General features: G+C 50.5%; 1 protein-coding gene across 2 annotated transcripts in view; it reads right to left on the bottom strand.

Moving 5' to 3' along the window:
• LOC137450661 (gamma-aminobutyric acid receptor subunit alpha-3-like) overlaps window positions 1-4,960 on the bottom strand; it is a 69,089-nt gene extending 64,129 nt beyond the window's left edge. Inside the window, exons 1-2 of one of the 2 annotated variants that reach the window (XM_068157474.1) lie at window positions 4,859-4,960; window positions 3,000-3,122 (exon numbers count right to left, since the gene is read on the bottom strand). In XM_068157474.1, coding sequence (XP_068013575.1) covers window positions 3,000-3,079 — 80 coding nt within the window. In that variant the 5' untranslated portion in view covers window positions 3,080-3,122; window positions 4,859-4,960. The remainder of the gene's footprint in view (window positions 1-2,999; window positions 3,123-4,858) is intronic. The other variant, XM_068157473.1, reaches the window with a different exon arrangement.
• Window positions 4,961-18,859: the final 13,899 nt, after the last annotated feature.

Here is an 18,859-nt window from a genome sequence, read left to right as displayed (position 1 = left end):
ATTTGGGGCAATCTTGACATTAATTTGCATTGGCATCAATAACAAAACACATTTCAAATGCTTGAGGTTTGCTTCTGCAGGGATCTGATCCCACCTCTCACGAGGCCACTTTGGCCTCTGGTTTTTAGCTAAACCAATAGCTGCTACCATTGCAAAGGGGGCTCGAGCCAGGGAGCTCAGCCTCCAAGAGCCCCACAAAGGTGTGAGCCCAACAAAAAGTGCTTAAGCTGCAACTCCCATAGGGCATGGGGGGGGGGGGGGTGTGTGGGTGAGGTGTGGTTGGGAAAACACCCATCCCAACCTTAATGCAACCTGTCAGATCTGAAACACCAAGAATCATAGAAGCACAGAATGGCTCAGGCTGGAAGGGACCTTAGAGATCATCTACTCCAACCTCCTAGCCACAGGCAGGGACACCTCTCCACTAGGCTTGAGTGCTCAAGGCTTCATCCAACCTGGCTTTGAAAACCCCCAGGGAGGAGGCATCCACAGCCTCTCTGGGCAGCCTGTTCCAGAGACTCACCACCCTCCTACTGAAGAACTCCTTAAGATCCAGTCTAAATCTGCTCTCCCTCAGCTTCAAACCATTCCCCCTTGTTCCATTACTAGACACCCTTATGAAAAGGCCCTCTTCAGCCTTCCTGTAGGATTCTTTGAGGTATTGGAAGGCAGCTCTAAGGAGTCTTCCTTTCTCTAGACTGAACAACCTCAGTTCCCTCAGCCTATCCTATCCCTTTGATCATCTTTGTGGCCCTCCTCTGGACTCACTCCAACAGCTCTGTGTTTGTCTTATGCTGGGGACACCAGAACTGGATGCTGATGCTATGAACTGCATCACAGCCTTCGAGACTTCCCATTCAAATCAAAACAGTGGGTTGTGCTTTTCATCTGGACTTGGAATATTTGAACCAGCTGAACACTCTGCCAATAAGTAGAATTTTGAGTAACTGAACAAATGCCTACTGTAATTACTGAGGTTTCAATTGTCCCAGCTTTCAGCAGATGTTATTGTTAAAAGCAATCTCCACCAGTGTCTGCTGATGGGTGTATAGCCACCTATAACTTATTAATAGCTGACATGCTCATGAAAGTCCATTCATGAATGTTTCATAAGCTATCTTTAAAAACTACCCCTAATATAAAGAGCGAGAGGACAGATTTGTGTGAAGGAGCTCCTGGTGGAGGCTCAGCGGTGGTGGGAAGAATGAGTTTACAAATTTCAAAGATGTTTTACTTAGCCTGACATTTGAGGCTTTGACTTCAATGTGAACAGCGTGGAATTCACTCAGGAGGTGCCTGGGAAAGAGCAGTCCAGGCAGGGAGGGGGAAAGGTACAGGCAGAGGAAAGCCAGTAGCACCTCTGCCTGGCACCCCATTTGGGCCAGTTCCCCAGTCCAGCTGATGTCCAGGCTGGCTCACTGAACCTTAACATAAAGCTAAAGCTGCCCTTTAGAGTGGTACAAAACCAGGTCTCATTTCTCTCTCTTAAAGTCCCAGTGAAGAACTTTAAGCAACTGTGAAGAGGTTTAGGGATCATGGTTTAAAAATAATTAAAAGCCTTTAGGCAGGGAAGACAGAGACTTGCAGCAAATTTAATTAGGATAGGCTTGAGGAAAAGTCATTACCTCGTCACTTGTCCCTGTGCACATGCTCTCTGGAGGGCTGGCTGCCACATGACAGGCTAACCTCAAACTAGAGTGCCCTCTATGCAATTTAGGATACATCCTGCCACAGGCCAGAGTGACACCCGCATGGCAGGCAGCAACGGAGCAGCAGTGACAGCAAGTGCGTGCTGGGCAGCAAAAGGGCAGCGGTGGGGAAGGCAGAGGCAGGGCTTTAGGAGCTGCTGACAGCCCTCCACAGCTAGGATGGGGATGGGGACCCAGCCCCAGTGGCAAGAGGCTGGTGCCTGGGGCTGCCTGTGCCTATGCCTACATCGATAGAGAGTCGGCATCTACATGTCAAGGCGTGTTTGGGATGCATTGGCTTGCACATGTTAGATCCAAGCAGGTGAGGTGATCTGGGCAGGGCAGAGTAGGAGTCTGCAGCTGGGCAAATGGTGGCACCCACAGGGGTGTGTGGGTGAAGGGGGAGTAACTGTACTGACATTTTTCATGCATGAAAATCCTTGGTTGCTGCTGGACTTGTAAGTCAGCAGACAGCATTTCAGCATCTGTACCTAGCACTCCAAAGGCTTGTCTCAATTTTTTATACAAGTCATGTATTATTTGCATTTCTCTCCCTCTGTGCAGAGCTCCTCCCTCCCCACAGTTGGCAGGCTGTTTTGAGGGGGTGTCTCTGCCTCCCTTCCTTCAAGGGCTCTCCCAGATCACCTCAGCCTTAGCTGAGGCTCCAGTGTCATGCAGGGAGGGCTGAAGATCCTGTCATGGACTAAGAGGCTTTTGTCTTCTCCCAACAGCTCCCAAGGGGTGGGAGAATGAGGCTGGCGGCAGCACTATGTACTGGGACAACTGGAGTCTGCACGCCAAGGGAGAGAATGAGCATCATGCCCAGCCAAGGATGCCCAGAGCTCCCCCCTGTGCTGCAGCAGATCAGGTGTGCTGCTCATGGGTCACTACACTATACACAGCCAACAACTGAGGCAGCTCCATTTTCTTTTCTTTTCTTTCAGAGAGTATTAAAAAATTAACAGGGAGGAGTCTCTCCTCTAGGTTAAAATTCATCCAAGCCAAGTCCTTGTGCAGAGCGAACTGTGCAGAGGCCAAATCTGAAAATTGGTTTTGTTGCAGAAAATGCTGACAACTGTCCTTAGTGAGAGCACCTCAAATAATGCTAATGCAATCAGTCAGCTCAGCCAAGGGGGACTGAACAGTCCCTGAGTGAAAGGCATGGGAATGGGGATGAGGGGAGGGTCAAAAGCAGCAGAGCTTTGGAGGGCTTTACCCTGGATCACTTCACACAGGTGCTGACCCCAGGATATTTAAGCACAGCAAGAGGACTGAAGCCTTGGTCAACAGCCTCAGCATTCACCACCTTACCCAGCATCAGCAGGGAGAGCCAAAACCAGGACTAGGCTAACGAGAGCGAGCGACCTCGTTCCTGGGAGCCTCAGCGCCATGGCGTCAGCACGCGGCGACTGGCAAGCAAGCCTCCAAAACCTGCTGGGGTGGGGGCACAAAGGAGAGGGAGAGAAGAGGAAAGAGATTTTATTTACTAGAAGGAAATCTTAGCCCAGCAGTTCATCAATGTTAGCCAGCAGTCAGTATTTCTGGGTTCCTGTATTTGGAGTCCTAGAGACTAAAGGCAGCAGCGTTGCCTGCAGCATTGCTGGCTCTGGGGAAGTCACAGCATGGAGTCAGAGCCAAGCACATATATCCACACACAAACTCTCACCCCATCTTCACAGCACATCCTGCAGCTCCCCAGCTGCTTGAGCAACTCGCAGCAGATGCACAGCTCCACTTCCAAAATGACCACACTGATGGTTCTTCCACCTCTTGCTTCCTCCTCCCTACACCTGTGCTCTCAGTCACTGCCCTCCCCTTGCAGATGTTTCCAGCTCCACTGCTACCTGTGCTGCCCTGGGGACATCCACACAGCAGAACCACTTCCAAAGTCCCAAGACCCATTTTTTTTTTCCCCAAACCACTTTTTCTGGACAGTTAGGTCCTCATTTAATTCTAGTAATGACGCTGCCAGAAATTATTACTAAGTTTGGGCACTGAGGCCCAAGGTAGTGGGAGTGTTCAACTGTACTGCACTTAGTGTGCTCAGATTTTTCATTAATGCTCACTTTCCCTTTTATTGTGATGTTATTACACATTTAACTGCCTTCCCCTTTTATGTATCTCATTATGTTGATGCACCTTGGAACAGCACTGCCGAGCAACAGCCTGTATAAATACAGCTTGCCGTGACGTTTCCCCAGCACAACACCTCACGTCTGGCACACACAGGATTTCAGCCCAGCAAAGGCTCAGCACCACAGCAACTAGGCACAGCCAGCCTGTGTGAGCACTCCAAAGCCACAGAACAACACCACCCACCCCGGCCCAGCCAGCAGAAGGTAGGGCAAGATGTCGTTGCCAGCCAAATTTGGCTCCCATATTTTGCCACTCAATAGGCAGCAACACCGCAGAGCCTCAGGCAGTAACTTCCAGCACTGAAGGAGAGGCTGGTTTGAAAGCCAAATCCTACCACCTGAACAGCATTTCTCAGCCCCACTACATGGAAGGGGCAGGTGAGCTATGCAGCTGCCACCAAAGGGCTTCTGCACACAGAGATGGGAGATAGGAACCCCCAACAGAAATCCCATGCAGAGAGAGCAGGGAGCTCAGCTGAGAGGCATGGAAGTACCTGGAGATCATGTACCTCATATATGTACAGCAACATGTATCTGCCTACCCCTGCCACAGACAACTGGAAGAGAAGGGTCAGGAGGCCAGTCTGGGTCGTGTGATACGTCACAACTCTGCATTCAGCTATTCTTGGTTGTCCCACAACCATTCAGTCCTACAGTTTTCCTGGGTGCTGTGCCCGATCCTTGCTTTTTAGCTCAGTACAGCTCTAGGAGGATATGAACTGCCAAGCAGGCAGGAGGTAGAGAACCAGATGCTACAAGTCCTTATCCACCCACTTTAGCTTTTGTTCTGGGAAGATAGTCACCAATGGCAGACACCCCCCCCCTCGCAAACAACAGAACCATTGGGCCCTAGCAGTGCCTGACATACCACAGATGTGTTACCTTGATCTTCACCAGACACTTAAAATCCCTGCAAATATCAGCACACGGGTTCTTTTTGTGCATGGGAGCATCTGCTGGTGTGCTTGGGCCTTATTTAATCAAGGATGCTACCTGGGGAAGCACAGCCTTCACACCAAACAAGCACACGCTTACCGGAGGCTGGCACGGGCACACCTACACCTCTGGTGAGACAGGCCCTGGATCAGGATGGCTCCTCTGGCTCCTGCCACCCTCCAGCTGAGAAGGGACCCAGTCTTGGAAATTCATGTATTTGTTGATGAAGCACAAACTAAGAGGCTGAACATCTGTTCTGTGGGAAATTCCAACAGTTAGAGGAGACTCATTCCAAATCACAACAAAGACAGCTAAAATGTTGATGTTTCTTACAAGGCAAACTCAACACTCCTTCAATTAGCAGCTCCTCAACAGATTTCCTTTCAACTTTTCCCTTTCATTTCACTTAAACTTGCAGATTATACAATAGTATTTAATTGATTTCTCTCCCCACCCCACCCCCAAAAGGCAATTTCAAACACTAGCCAAAAGCAAGAATAAACAACTCTGGCTTCCCTCTCCTCTCCCCTCCCCACACCACCACTGAAGAAATGTCATTGAAATCAATACATTCAACTGCTGATCTCAATAAATGGTTTGTTTGGCAGAATGTGCACTGCCAGCAGGTTTTGACCAGGCATATCCACATAAAAATGAGGAGCTTCTGGCTTTGCAGCAGATGCCTTCTGGCTCTGCAGGAACTGTTCTGACACCTCTAGTAAATTTTGGGCAATCATTATTAAATTCAGTGAGATCGTGGGCCGGGGAGATTATGCACCAAAGGTGAGACAGAGCAGCTGAAGAAAAAAAAACAAGGACCAGAAAATGGAGCAGCAACATAATTCAGTCAGTGGTAGGGTGAGGAACAGTGACAAAAGCCAGAAGCACTTACACCTTTCATGTAGGTGGGTATAAGACATGCCTGTGTGCGTGCCAAGAAGCTCTAAGCAACTGCGTTCCCCCCAGTCTTTGTGGATAAAGTTTTCCTTTACTATTATACAGAGGCAAAGGGCTAATTTTCTACTTTGGATAGTTCTCTTGAAGGAGGTGCTGCCCAAGGACAACAGGGTTGCTGGAATAAAGTTAAATATGTGCTGAAGTCTCCTTTTAAGCATCAGAAACAGTTCTAGATAGCTGCAAATCTGTTTTCACTACTTGCCCAAATGATTCCTTTGCCAGCCACGGCTCAGTTTGCTAGCACGCAGAATGACCCCAAAATGAGGCATGGCTGGTTTGCTATGGCTGCATTTATGGACTCAGAAAGAAGAATGCAGCATGGACAATACCCTGCTGCTGTTTTCTACCATTTTGCTTTGGTTCTTGTACTGTGTTTTTCCTGGAGATCTGGGGAGGAGATTCTGAGTGGCATTTTCCTTGTCTTTGGCTCCTTTACACTTAGAGATGGACTGAGAAGCAGACACGGTCCTGAGCACTGTGATTGACATTCCTGATTAACACAGGGGCTCTAACTGTTGGTGATGAACCATGGTAGCCTTGTGACATTGAGCCAAGGCTGGCCAGGCAGTGCTAGGGGAGCAGCAGCCCCTACCAGCGCTGATGCTCATCACCCTGTTGCTGAAGGCTTTTGCAGAGGAGGTTTCACCTTTGTACAGTCTGAGTAATCTTCCAAAGCTTTCCATAGCCAGAGCCTAGTGTGGTCCCCATGGCACAGCATCCACTCGCCCGTCTTTGAGCTTTTGTTAGTCCAACCTGAGCATCAATGACAGGGACATGCAAAATTTCAGCTGGTGCAAGTGCTTTACACACCAAATAGCTACTGGGTGTAGCTATTTGGTGTACAAAGCAGCCTCTCTAATAACAGGTTTCTGGCCTGGCAGGTCTGTAAAGCCAGTCCTGGTTTCAACAGCCCAGTAAGTGAGCTCCTCAGATTGTAGCACTGAAGAGTTGCTCTTGCAGAGCTCTGCCTGCCCCATAGCAGTTACTGCTCATGGCAGAGCTGCTGGGAAGGGATCCTTCAGTGCACAGAACCATCTAAGCAAAGGAAAGGAGTGGAAACACCCACGGGTGTGCCTCAGGAAAAATAACACTGGGGCTTCTCCAGCCTGAACTGGTGCTGTCCTTGCAGAAGGTGCTTCAACAAAATGCTGTTTAGCTGTCACTTCCCACTCAGAAATGCTCTGAAACAGTCAGCGTCTTGATCTCAATACCTACAGGGATCTCTGATGCTCTTGGAAGGGGAGGAGGATGCAGGCAACACGAATTTAACTGCTTATAATGAGTGAGGCTTTAGGAATGTTAATTGGATGGTAATAGTCTCAAAGAACACACAGGAAAAACCAACCAAACAAAACACCCCAACCAAATCTTTTACTAGGGCTCTCTGGATGGAAACTGCATAGTACCCGTGAAGCAAAAAGTCGAATGCAAAGATTTCTAAGCTGAGAAGAGAGTGGTGCAACTCCTTAGACTGAGCCTTCATTGGCAAAGGTTAAGCAACATCACCTTATAGCTTCTGGCTCTTGTTTATGCCTATGCAAGATGGAGCCTACAGGGCTGGTATGTGCACAAAGCAGCTCTGCACTTCCTTCCTCCATCTGTCCATTGCTCATTTCTTAATGGCACACTTAGCAAATGCATTCATCACTAACTCTGCAGTTGCTGGTAGCCTCCACAGCTGAATCAAATGCAGATTTTCTGAGGAGCCCTACTAACACTTTGCAGCTGGAATCCAGCATTACTTGAAGTTTTTAATTCTCTGCACTCTGGATTTTGGCAGGTCTCCTCATAATGACATACCTAAAGGCATCAGAAACATACCCACTCCGCTCCAACACAGGCAGTCTGTCCAGCTTCCAAAGGATCACAGCATAACACCAGTCCTGAGAAACACAGCCTTCCTGTTTGTGTGCCCTTTTGGAAGGAGGAATTGGAAAAGCTTCCTTCTCCTGAAGGCAGCAACATTCTCCACTCTACCTCCTACTGAGGTGGGTTTGGGAACCAAAAATATTGGTACCTTCCACATCAGCAAGGTACCCTAGTAACCACATTAACATTGGGTATCTCCTGACTTGACATACTGAGCCTGATCTTTTCAGAAGTCTTTATTCTAGAAACCATTAAGTATTCTGAAATGCCTTCCTAGGAAAGAGTGATTAGCACAGGCTTACTGCTGACAAGGGAAAGACAAGATAGAGCTCTGGAGGTGGAGACTGAAAGGTAAAGCTTGTGAAAAAAGTATCTGTGAGAACAGCCCAGAGAGGGGGGAGATTGAAGGTAGCAGAGAGGGAATGAAGACAGAAGAGGCCCACAAACCCACCTGGGTACATTTCTGAGAGCCATATCAGTACCTCTCCCAAATTACTGCCTCCTTGGAACATGCACAGCTAAGGGAACAATTTGATTCACTTAGCAGTAGTCTGGTCGTGCAGGAGGCACCCATAAAGCAGCCCAAAGGACATAGTTGTCCCATCACTGCACCCAGAGATGCTGTGTACCTGCAGTGTCATCAGGTCAGTACTCCCACATGCCATACACCTACACCAATGGCATCAGCTGAAGGAGTGCTGAGCACTTACAGCTCACACTCAGCCCCCAGAACCCTGGACATGCAGGCTGCTCCACATCTTTGCTAAGCCAGGTATTTCAGGGAGGGTGTGCAATGAGAAGCTGCTGCTGGGAAGCCAGCTGGAAAACAGACTGGGAAGTAGAGGCAGCCTCAGACTGAAATCACAAATGCAAGCACTTCCATGTAGGCAGAAGAGGCTGATCTAGATCTGGCGGGTGCCAAGCACGTCCACCTACCTGCACAGTAGCACAACCAAGCACAACACTATAGGTGACCTCACAACACCTGCATATTTACTCTCCAGATCAGGTGCATTTGCACAGTACAAGAAGCTTCTTAAAGCTCTTCCTCTTTGTACTGGAGCCTCTGCAAAACAGGTCCCAGACAGTGGGATAGGTTCTCCAGTTCCTCCAGAAATACACAGGCTGTGCTTTGCCTAGCTGCTGCTGATCCACTGTGAGCACAGCAGCCTGTGCTTCTTCAGGTGAAGCTCTAAGCTGTCCCTGCAGAGATGGGAAGCCAGCAAGCACTCAGTGCAGCAGCAGCAATAAATGCAGGTGATGCACATGCTGCCCTGTGCCCTTGTTGAGGAGATTTTGCTGTAGTTCTCAATCACTTCAGCTAAAAAGGAGGGGCCTTTGGAAAAAACTATCTTTTCATTTGAGGGCAGGGGTGGTAATGTGCCAACATGGTTCATCTGGAAGCCTATAAATGATGGAAGAAGACCTGGTGGTGTTTCAAAAACCCCTTACCCTGCTGGCTGTTTGCATCCCTTTGTTCTGAAATGAGCTAACTGAGATGCATGTGTACACAGCACAACTCGGGCAGAGACATCCAAGCCAGCATATGCTGGGAGCAGTACAGCCCTACCAGCACTGCACTCCACCTGCCCCAGCAAGCACAAGGAAAAGCCCAGTCTGTCAACCTGGACCGAGGGGAGTGCTCTACTTCCATCTCCTGAGACAGACCAGATTTCTCTGACTAGCCTTTCAATCTAGCACTCCTTTGTGCTGTACAGATGCCACCGAAGGCCAGAAGTTGCCACAGTGTTTTATAGGAACTGGAGAACAAGAAACAGGCAGCAGTACCTCTGCCTACCAGAATGAAACTTGCTGTTTACCACCTACTTAGAGAAACAGCACTAGCTCACAGCAAGAGGCATACAGCAGAACCACACAGTCTTCAACTCACAAGCAGGAAAATATTTATGCTTACCTACCAGAGAGGCACATGGGCTCATTCTCACACTCCCAGACTGCACAAGACATAAACAACCCTCCTGTGAATCTGCTACGCGCATAAGGTACAAGGAACACGTGATGGTTACTGAATGCATTGTCTGCAGCTCTGCAAGAGGTGCCAGAAGAGGACACTCGGAATCAGAGGCAAAAGGCAAAGAAATTAAAGGTTCAGACCAACATGGAAATCTTGGGAGCAAGCCATAAAGTGGATCTCCTCTGTAGAAAAGTGGTACCAGAGAAACAAGCCCCGTGCCCAGCTCCCAGCCCAGCTTTTTCAAAAGGAGAAGATGCTTAACAATTTTTCCTCATCAAAATGAAGTTTATCCCAGCATTGCATCTCTCTACTCAGAAACCTATCCAGAGGGCCTGTAGAGTGATTCACATCCACAACTGCTACAGGAAACCATTTGCCAGGTAAAGTGTAACAAGCCAACACTGATTCACCCACATAATTACAGGCAGACACTGATTCACAGCTACTGCAACTGCAGACAGACTGACTCACAACCAAAGCAACTGCAGACAGACTCAAGCTCGCAAGCACAACTGGAAATACAACTCCACAGTGCGCACAGCCTGCAATCACGTCAGCATGAATCCTTGGGAAGCCATCACCCTCACCAGTGTAAAACATGGCCAGCCAAGCCCTGTGCTTTTTGCTGGTGCTCTTGACCTTCACCCCACAGCTATCTTTCCTCCATGGATGGAACAATATCCCCATCTCAGCAATTGTTCCTTCCCTGACAGCCCTCCCACTTGCCAAGCACCACTGTCTGAACTCAGGAGCAGAGCCCTGTGATGCACGTTCAGGCACATGATGCATACCGGCACAGTTAAGTGTCCAGGGTACAAGATATCATCATGCATCCACTTTGATACCATGGATCTGTGCAGTGACTGTGCTGACTTAGTGTTTCCAGAATGTAAGTAAATGCAAGCCAAGTATAAAACATTTAGCCCACAGGCAAAGGAGATGGCAAAAGACTCACCACTGGGCGAAAGCTTGAAAGGCAGGATTATTTACTACACTCTGGCTGGGTATGTAATTATGTCAGCATTCAGCCTGGGTATTGTGCTACTTTTTGTAAACAGTTGGCAGGAATACTCCTGCTGAGATGAGGGGCTGGGCTGCTTCTCCACTGTTGAGAGGAGTGGGCTGAAGAGGACACGGTCTACTTCAGAAAAACAGAAACTGAGGTGCAAGAATCAATTAGCCAGGAAAAGATGAAGGAGAAGCTGACAGTGAAGCGGGACAGGTGGCAGTCTACAAAGAGAAAAGAGGGAAAGAAACAGAAGGAGGAAAGCTGCATGATGCAGACTTGTGATAAGAAGCTCCAGAAGAGGAAAAGCAGCAGCCTGGCAGCGCCGAGTGCGTCTCGCAGCGGTGCAGACAATGCATCTGTGCATACTCGTGTGCTGAGCTCTACTGCACGATGCAAACCAGGAGGAGATTCCAGGGAATAAGAATGCAGCCTTCAGCCAGGCATGTGCCAAGAGCCCCAGGTGCAGCTGCAACCCCTCCAGCTGCTTAGAGCTCTATCGGAAAAGGGCAGGAGTGCTGGGCTGGCATGCTCCTGCCTCTGCGTGTGTGTGTATCCAGGCTGCAGGGCACCCAGCCACCACAGGTACCGTCTGAAGGGCAGGCTGCCAAACCCCCTCCCCCAAAACATCATCACCCCAAAACAGCCTGAAACCCTTTATCCTCCAGGGTTAAAGAGAAAGTTAAGAGAGACTACAGAAAGAAGACGACTTGCCTGAACCACATGTAGCATCTTCTAGTTGTAGGCTGGACCTGTCTCACCACCTGTTATTCTTCTTCTTCACACTCCCCACAAGGAAGCCAAAAGGACCAAGAAGTGAGGGAGCAAACCTGCTGTGCTGCTACTGTCAGACCAACTCAGGTGAGCAGCTGCTCAGAGCTGCTCTTGCCAGCTAGCCCACACAGCGAGAGTCTCCCCAGAAGGTCCCAGTTCTCTGTTGCTGCCTGAAGACGCTGCTGTGTTTGCAGCCAGTCAGCAGCAGATTCACGGCAGAGGCTACGGATGCAATTGGCCAGGGAAATGAACTATTTGTTCAATTATACTTGTCTAGATGAGGATCGTTCTAGCAGGAGGCAAAGCGAGGAACAATGGGTAAGTGTTGCAGTGAGGACTGCCTAGTGCTTCATTGCATTATGCTACTCCTTTTTAACGATCCCTATCTCGGTTCTAGTAACTCGGGGGAAGGAAAGAAGATCTGAAGCTCATTTCTCTTCCCTCCCATACCAGCCTCAGATGACTGCAGCCTTCAAAACTTTCTCTCGCCCCTTCCCTCCCGACACAGCATCAGTGTTCATTAGGCCTGGCTGCAGGAGTCAGGGGGAAATTTGACTTTGCTTTACTACACTGTTCTCCCCGCTCAGCCCTTCCCGTGCATTCACTGTCTGGCTCTAGGGACGCGGCTCAGTATTGTCCTCGTCCTGACATTTTTCCACGGAAGGCACTTACAGGAGCTCTCTCTTCTCCAGTCGGCAGCACCAGGCAGGAGGGCTGCTGCCCCGCGGGTCCCCAGGAGGGAAGCCCCTGGCGTGGCTCGGGCAGCTACTCTGCTCCGGAGCAACACGCTCCGGAGTTGCTGCGGGAGTGGAGATGTTTCGACCCCGAGGACGGCACCCCGAGCTTCCTGCGCAGGGGATGAGAGCAGGGAAGACCCCCCTTCCCCCGCGGAGCCGCTGCTTCCCCCCATTGTTCACCAGCTCGCAGACAATAGCCGGGGACCGGCGCTGCACCCGGGAGCCCCATGCCAGGCTGGGGGTCCCGCGCTGCCCCCCACCCCCAGGTCCCGGCAGGGTGGTTTATTCCCCTCTCGGTGTGGCCGCCGAGGATTCGCGAAGCAGAGAGGGTATACCCGGGGATCCGGGACGCGAACCGCTGCCGCGCCCCGCCCGCACTCACCGTCGCGCCGGCTGCCCCAGCGGGGCCCGGCCGGAGCCCGCTCCGCAGCGCTCCGCACCCCCGAGCCCGCCGCGCCGGGGCTGCCAGCCGCCGCCTGCGCGATCCTACGGCCGCGGAGAGGGAGAGGGAGGGAGGGAGAAAGGGAGGGAGGAAAACAGCATCCTCCCTCCCGCCTTCCTCCTCCTCCTCCAGCCCGCGCCCCGGAGGAGGGTTTACCCACCCGCTTTGTGCGGAGCTGTCCTCCCCGCAGCGCGGGCGGCGGCGATGGGTGCCGGGTTGGAGCCACCCGCGCAAGAGATGCCCCGAGGCCCTCCTTAAAAAGCCCGGCCTGGCAGCACGGCGGCAGCCCCCAGCAACCCTTCGGCGCAGGAGGGTGAGCAGAGCTGGCTGCCTGCTCCCAACGTCTACCTGTTGAAGGGGGGAGCTCCCCGAGGCGCTGGGGCTCTGCAGGGAGGTAGGCAGCACTCTCAGGGTTGTGTTGCGCTCCAGCTCCTGCCAACCTGCCTCCTCGCTGCAAGGCCTGGCTGAATCCTGGGGCTGCCAGCGCGGCAGGCAACTTTGGCCCGCAACTTGGAATTGCCGAGGTTTACACCCAAATAAAACGGTGCTCAGATGGAAACAAGTGTGGAGAAAGAGGAAGGAGGAAGAGAGGTTAAAACGCAGCAAGGAGTAGGCAGTGAAAGCAAGGGCAGGTTCGGTGTGGCAGTGCGGGAGTCCCAGAGGAAGGGCGATGAGAGATGTGCTGGACAGAGCTGGCTGGGCTTTGGAGGTTTTGCAGAGCCACACTACAGCGAAGCTGGGAAGGAAAGAGCTGACAGTAAGCCACACTCAAAATATATTGTCCCTGCAGAGCTCTCCTCGTTAAACACGCACCGCAAGGTTCAGCCGCAGCTGCGACTCCAAGGTACAAAGCCAGTCCTCCATCACTGAAGGTGCAGGAGGACAGAAAGAATCACGACTGTACTGCTGTTATGCACAACTGACCATCTCAAAATTCCTCTAAAACGTTCTTGGCTTGGAATACCTAACTCTCAACACATGCAAACGTTCCCCAGGGCAGAGGCTTTCAAGGCACGTGTGATCATGTCCAGTTGAACTGTCACCCCTCTGCATTTTGGTAACAGAAAATGACCCACTCCATGATACCAGGAAGAAGTCAGGCACAATCACTGTTCTACCTTACCCCTACAGATCACAACCATCCTGACTTTGGTGAGACAAGAGCATTCATCATGACTTGTTTCTAGACAGTAGGAAGGAGAAGGTAGGCTCTCTTCCAAAGCAAAATTTCAGCTCCCTATGATCTAAGTGTGGTCATTAGAGACAGTTCAAATGCCAGTAGAGTTTTGCTTTCCTGTGCTGGATAGAGGCTATAGGCAAGACCTGATGAGCCTCACAAGATCTGAAGACAAGCATCTAGAGAGATAACTGAGCTCAGTCCAACACAGTGCTCCCCCAATCAAACCTGACACCTCTCAGACCCGAGGAGGAAAGGTCCTTAGTGCTACTGCAACACTTGGTCCTCTTACAGGAACTTTGTGGCTTACCGCAGACCAGATGTAAGCAAGGTTTGTCTCTCCAGCTCTCAACACCACATCTGACCAATGGAGGGTGAACAATTTTGAAGCACCAACAGCCAGGCTTTCAAGTCACTGTTTTCTGAAATTTAAAAGGTATTTTGCCTGAGCTGCAGGGACCTTACTTTTGAGATCTTGTGTGGCCAGCTAACATTTTACTTGTCCTTAGACTGCTCACACATGGATGATTTACTAGAAGGGCAGAACGTCTTCCTGACAGCTGGTCTGCAGAGCTAGCAGAAGGAGCCAGGGAGCTGCACAGTTTCCCTATGTTCCATGAGGCGGTAGTTGGAACTCTCCTTAGCAGCTTGGATCCCCACAAGTCCATGGGACCAGATGGGATTCATCCTAGGGTGCTGAGAGAGCTGGCAGATGAGCTGGCCAAGCCACTCTCCATAATTTTCCAGCAGTCCTGGCTCACTGGCGAGGTCCCAGAGGACTGGAAGCTGGCCAACGTGGTGCCCATCCATAAGAAGGGCCGGTTGGATGAGCCAGGGAATTACAGGCCTGTCAGCCTGACCTCAGTGCCAGGCAAGATCATGGAACAGGTCATCCTGAGTTCAATAACACAACACTTACAGGATGGCCAAGGGATCAGGCCTAGCCAGCATGGATTTAGGAAGGGCAGGTCCTGCCTGACCAACCTGATCTCCTTCTATGATCAGGTGACCCGCCTGGTGGATGTGGGGAGGCCTGTTGATGTAGTCTACCTGGACCTCAGCAAGGCCTTTGACACCGTCCCCCATAGCAAACTGCTGGCCAAGCTGTCAGCCCATGGCTTGGACGGGAGCACACTGCGATGGGTTAGGAACTGGCTGGAGGGCCGAGCCCAGAGAGTGGTGGTGAATGGTGCCACATCCAGCTGGCAACCAGTCACTAGTGGTGTGCCCCAAGGATCAGTGCTGGGCCCTGTGCTCTTTAACATCTTTATTGATGATCTGGATGAGGGCATTGAGTCCATCATCAGTAAATTTGCTGACGACACCAAGCTGGGGGCAAGAGTTGATCTGCTGGAGGGTAGAGAGGCTCTGCAGAGAGACCTGGACAGGTTGGACAGATGGGCAGAATCCAACGGCATGAGATTTAACACATCCAAATGCCGGGTTCTGCACATTGGCCACAACAACCCCATGCAGTGCTACAGGCTGGGGTCAGAGTGGCTAGAGAGCAGCCAGGCAGAGAGGGATCTGGGGGTGCTGGTTGATGGTAGGCTTAACATGAGCCTGCAGTGTGCCCAGGCAGCCAAGAGGGCCAATGGCATCCTGGCCTGCATCAGGAACAGTGTGGCCAGCAGGAGCAGGGAGGTCATTCTGCCCCTGTACACTGCACTGGTTAGGCCACACCTCGAGTACTGTGTCCAGTTCTGGGCCCCTCAGTTTAGGAAGGATGTTGACTTGCTGGAACGAGTCCAGAGAAGAGCAACAAAGTTGGTGAGGGGTTTGGAACACAAGCCCTATGAGGAGAGGCTGAGGGAGCTGGGGCTGCTTAGCCTGGAGAAGAGGAGACTTAGGGGTGACCTTATCACTCTCTACAACTACCTGAAGGGAGGTTGTAGACAGGCTGATGATGGTCTCTTCTCCCAGGCACCCAGTACCAGAACAAGAGGACACAGTCTCAAGCTGCACCAGGGGAGGTTCAGGTTGGATGTTAGGAAGAAGTTCTATACAGAAAGAGTGATTGCGCTATGGAACGGGTTGCCCGGGGAGGTGGTGGAGTCGCCGTCATTGAAGGTGTTCAGAAGGAGACTTGACGGGGTGCTTGGTGCCATGGGTTAGCTGTTTGGGTGGGTTGGATTGGTTGATGGGTTGGACACAATGATCTTGAAGGTCTCTTCCAACCTGGTTTGGTTTATTCTAATAAAGGTTTATTCTAATAGCAACCAGTACATGCGTGGGGCTGCTCCCATTTCAAGAAGTCTGTTTCTGCATTGAATCCCTTCTTCCATAATCTAAAGCATGATTCAAGAAGACAGCTGTTTGTGCATGCCAGTAAAAAAAGCCTTTATTTTTTTGCTGATCTCAACATCTAGGGCAAAACATAGGATCACAGGAAAATTCACATTGGAAGAGATTTCAGGAGATCATCTAGTCCAACCTCCTACTCAAAGGCAGTCTGCTAAGGAAGACCCCTGTGAGCAACACGAGTTGGCCATGCTTATGTACACTGAATGTCTGCTTGCATCTGAGTTTCCTCCAAGGCACATCCTGCATTCCTGATTTATATGCTTGTGAACACAACAGTGTTGGCAAGGGAACAGGGAAAAATGTGGAGGGAGTCCCAAGACACAGCCATCCACTTGGCTAAAAGCCACAAAGATCTGGTCCACCATCTTCCCACTGGAAGGTGTCATTCCATTGGAAGGTATCACCGGACACAGGACCTGGCTAACTCAAGAATATTGGTTACCTAGAAGCTGAGAGCAGAAAATGCCCTAATGTTTGTTCTTCCTTCCTTTCCAAACTGACTCAGCTGCTGGCATGAAGTGCCTTGGATATAAGAACAGCCATGAAACAGAATCAGAGAGACAAGCATATATGGAGACTGGAATGACTCAGGATTTTAAATGGCTCATATTGAAGAGCATTCCAAGATGTACAGCCTTAAGCAGCACTAACAACAGTTACTGGCAATGGAAACCATGCTTCTCCAGAGGGCTGTTCATCCACAAGAAGCAGCCATACAAACTTCCTCAGGACCAATAAACTGCACTCCACCCTGACATCACTTCTGCAAATACTGCCTTCTGTGCTCAGAGGTCTCCTCTGACCCTGCCTGCAGCCTGGAATAGTCTTGGGCACAAGGCCCTTTTTGGGAAAAGTTTATCTGATCAGCTAAAAATCAAATTAAATCTCTTCCCTTGTACCCACTCCACATACCAAGTTCTTCTTACAGTGGTGGGGGAAGTGGCCATAATTGGGGTCAGAGAGGAAAGAGCTCAAGGTCAGGAATTACAAGGGTGTAGCCACATGAACAGTGAGTTGTTAAGATATCAGGTAGTGATAGGACTAGGGGGAATGGAATGAAGCTGGAGGTGGGGAGATTCAGGCTGGATGTGAGGAGGAAGTTCTTCCCCATGAGAGTGGTGAAGCCCTGGAATGGGTTGTCCAGGGAGGTGGTTGAGGCCCAGGCTGGATGAGGCTCTGGCCAGCCTGATCTAGTGTGGGGTGTCCCTGCCCATGGCAGGAGGGTTGGAACTAGATGATCCTTGGAGTCCCTTCCAACCCTAACTGATACTATGATACTAAGAGCAGAATAAGAGATACAGCACCTAAAAAGCCTCCTAAATGAGGAGGTCAGTGGACATTCACATTTGTAACCCTTTCCCCCTCTCCAGATGTGATGATCCAGAACATAGCTCACACAAATCCCAGGCACCTGTGCAGCACAGCAAAGTGAGCATCTAGCTGCCAAATAGCAATAATCAAAAATCTCCACCAGCCAAATCCCTCCTGGATTATAGACTCTCCACCAGACAGATTCCAAAGCTTTGCACGATCTGTGCTCTTTATGGCTTGGCTGAAACATTTAGGGCTGGCTGGCTCACCCAGCCAGGGAGGCCCTGGTAGTGACAGAAGCAGTGGAAGTCCTCCTTCATCCCAGCCAGTGCTGAAAGCCAACTGACCCGTAAGGGAGGGGAGAACTTCTACCATCTGGGTAGTGCATGATGCCAGAATTAAAGGCACAAGGGCTATTCAGCAGTAGCACAGGATGGCTTTGAACAACAGAGGGTGTCAAGGGCAGGTGAGAGAGGCTTTGGTCAGGGCAGAAGGCATTGGCTAGCTCAAGAAGTCCAGCTTCAGCTACATTTTTGTTTGGTTGTTTTTTCTTGGTGGGTAGGAGTAGTGTTGTCAGTGGCTGGCATTAGTTAGCTGGAGTTGCCTTGATCTCTGCTCTCTTCAGAAGGAAAGGGAACCCTCCAACAAGAGGTCTCTGCAGATATAGATCTATCAATTTAGAAAGCATAAAACCATGTTGTGAAACCTGCAAGTAATTGTCTTTTGATGCCTCACTCCATCATAATGCTTTTTTGTTTCCTTCTTAAAATATACAACCTCTCCCCCACCCTGCTCTCCTTCACCTGCTGGAACACCTAGCACACTCAAGGAGCTGATGGCTTTGAGGCAAAGCCCTTATTATGGTGATGAAGGTTAAAATATGGTGGTTAACACATTACTGAAGGATAATCTCTCAAAATGGAAGTACAGCAGCTTGGCAATAGCTTGCTAATCATTAGCTAAGCCTTTCCCTCCCATCATCTTGCTCAACTAACCAGGCTAAAACTTGGTTTAGATGTAGGTACATGCTACAGTGCCCTTGAACTGAATGAGATTGCAGACAATCCCTCCTACAGTGAAGCAGGAGGATCCATTCTGAAGATACATGCTGGAGCAAGAGCTCAGGGATATGCAGCACAGCTCCAGTGCATCTACCTCTTTGGTGGCAAGTCCATGCCATCCCTGTTTATCCCACCCAACACTCAGCATCCACGGGAGCTGCCTGCAGTTATGTTGCAATGCTCGGAATGGAGGGCTGAGCCGGGGAGCAGATGACCTTCCCCAGTGCTGAAAGGCAGAAGGGCAGCGTGCTGAGGAAGACGTGACCTGGTAAATCATGGCTCCCCAGGGACATTAGGCAGCACAGGCCTGCTCCAAGGCTGAAGGTTCATCAGCACCTCAGAGAGAAAGGTCCTGACCACACTTGCATACAGGCACCTGCTTTGGCGTGGAGCACATCCTGTTTTGCCTACACATAAGCTAACCCTGAGCGCAGCAGAGTCATTTGCACCAGTGCTTTGTGAGGCGGCCTTGGCCTCCTGCCCAGCT

The sequence above is a fragment of the Melanerpes formicivorus genome, unplaced genomic scaffold (genome assembly GCF_026170545.1).
Source record: "Melanerpes formicivorus ecotype bairdi unplaced genomic scaffold, bMelFor1.0.p_v2 SCAF_37, whole genome shotgun sequence".
NCBI classification, from domain to species: Eukaryota; Metazoa; Chordata; class Aves; order Piciformes; family Picidae; genus Melanerpes; species Melanerpes formicivorus.
The sequence above is the reverse complement of the archived record's forward strand: the minus strand, read 5'-3'. Positions and strand labels throughout refer to the sequence as shown.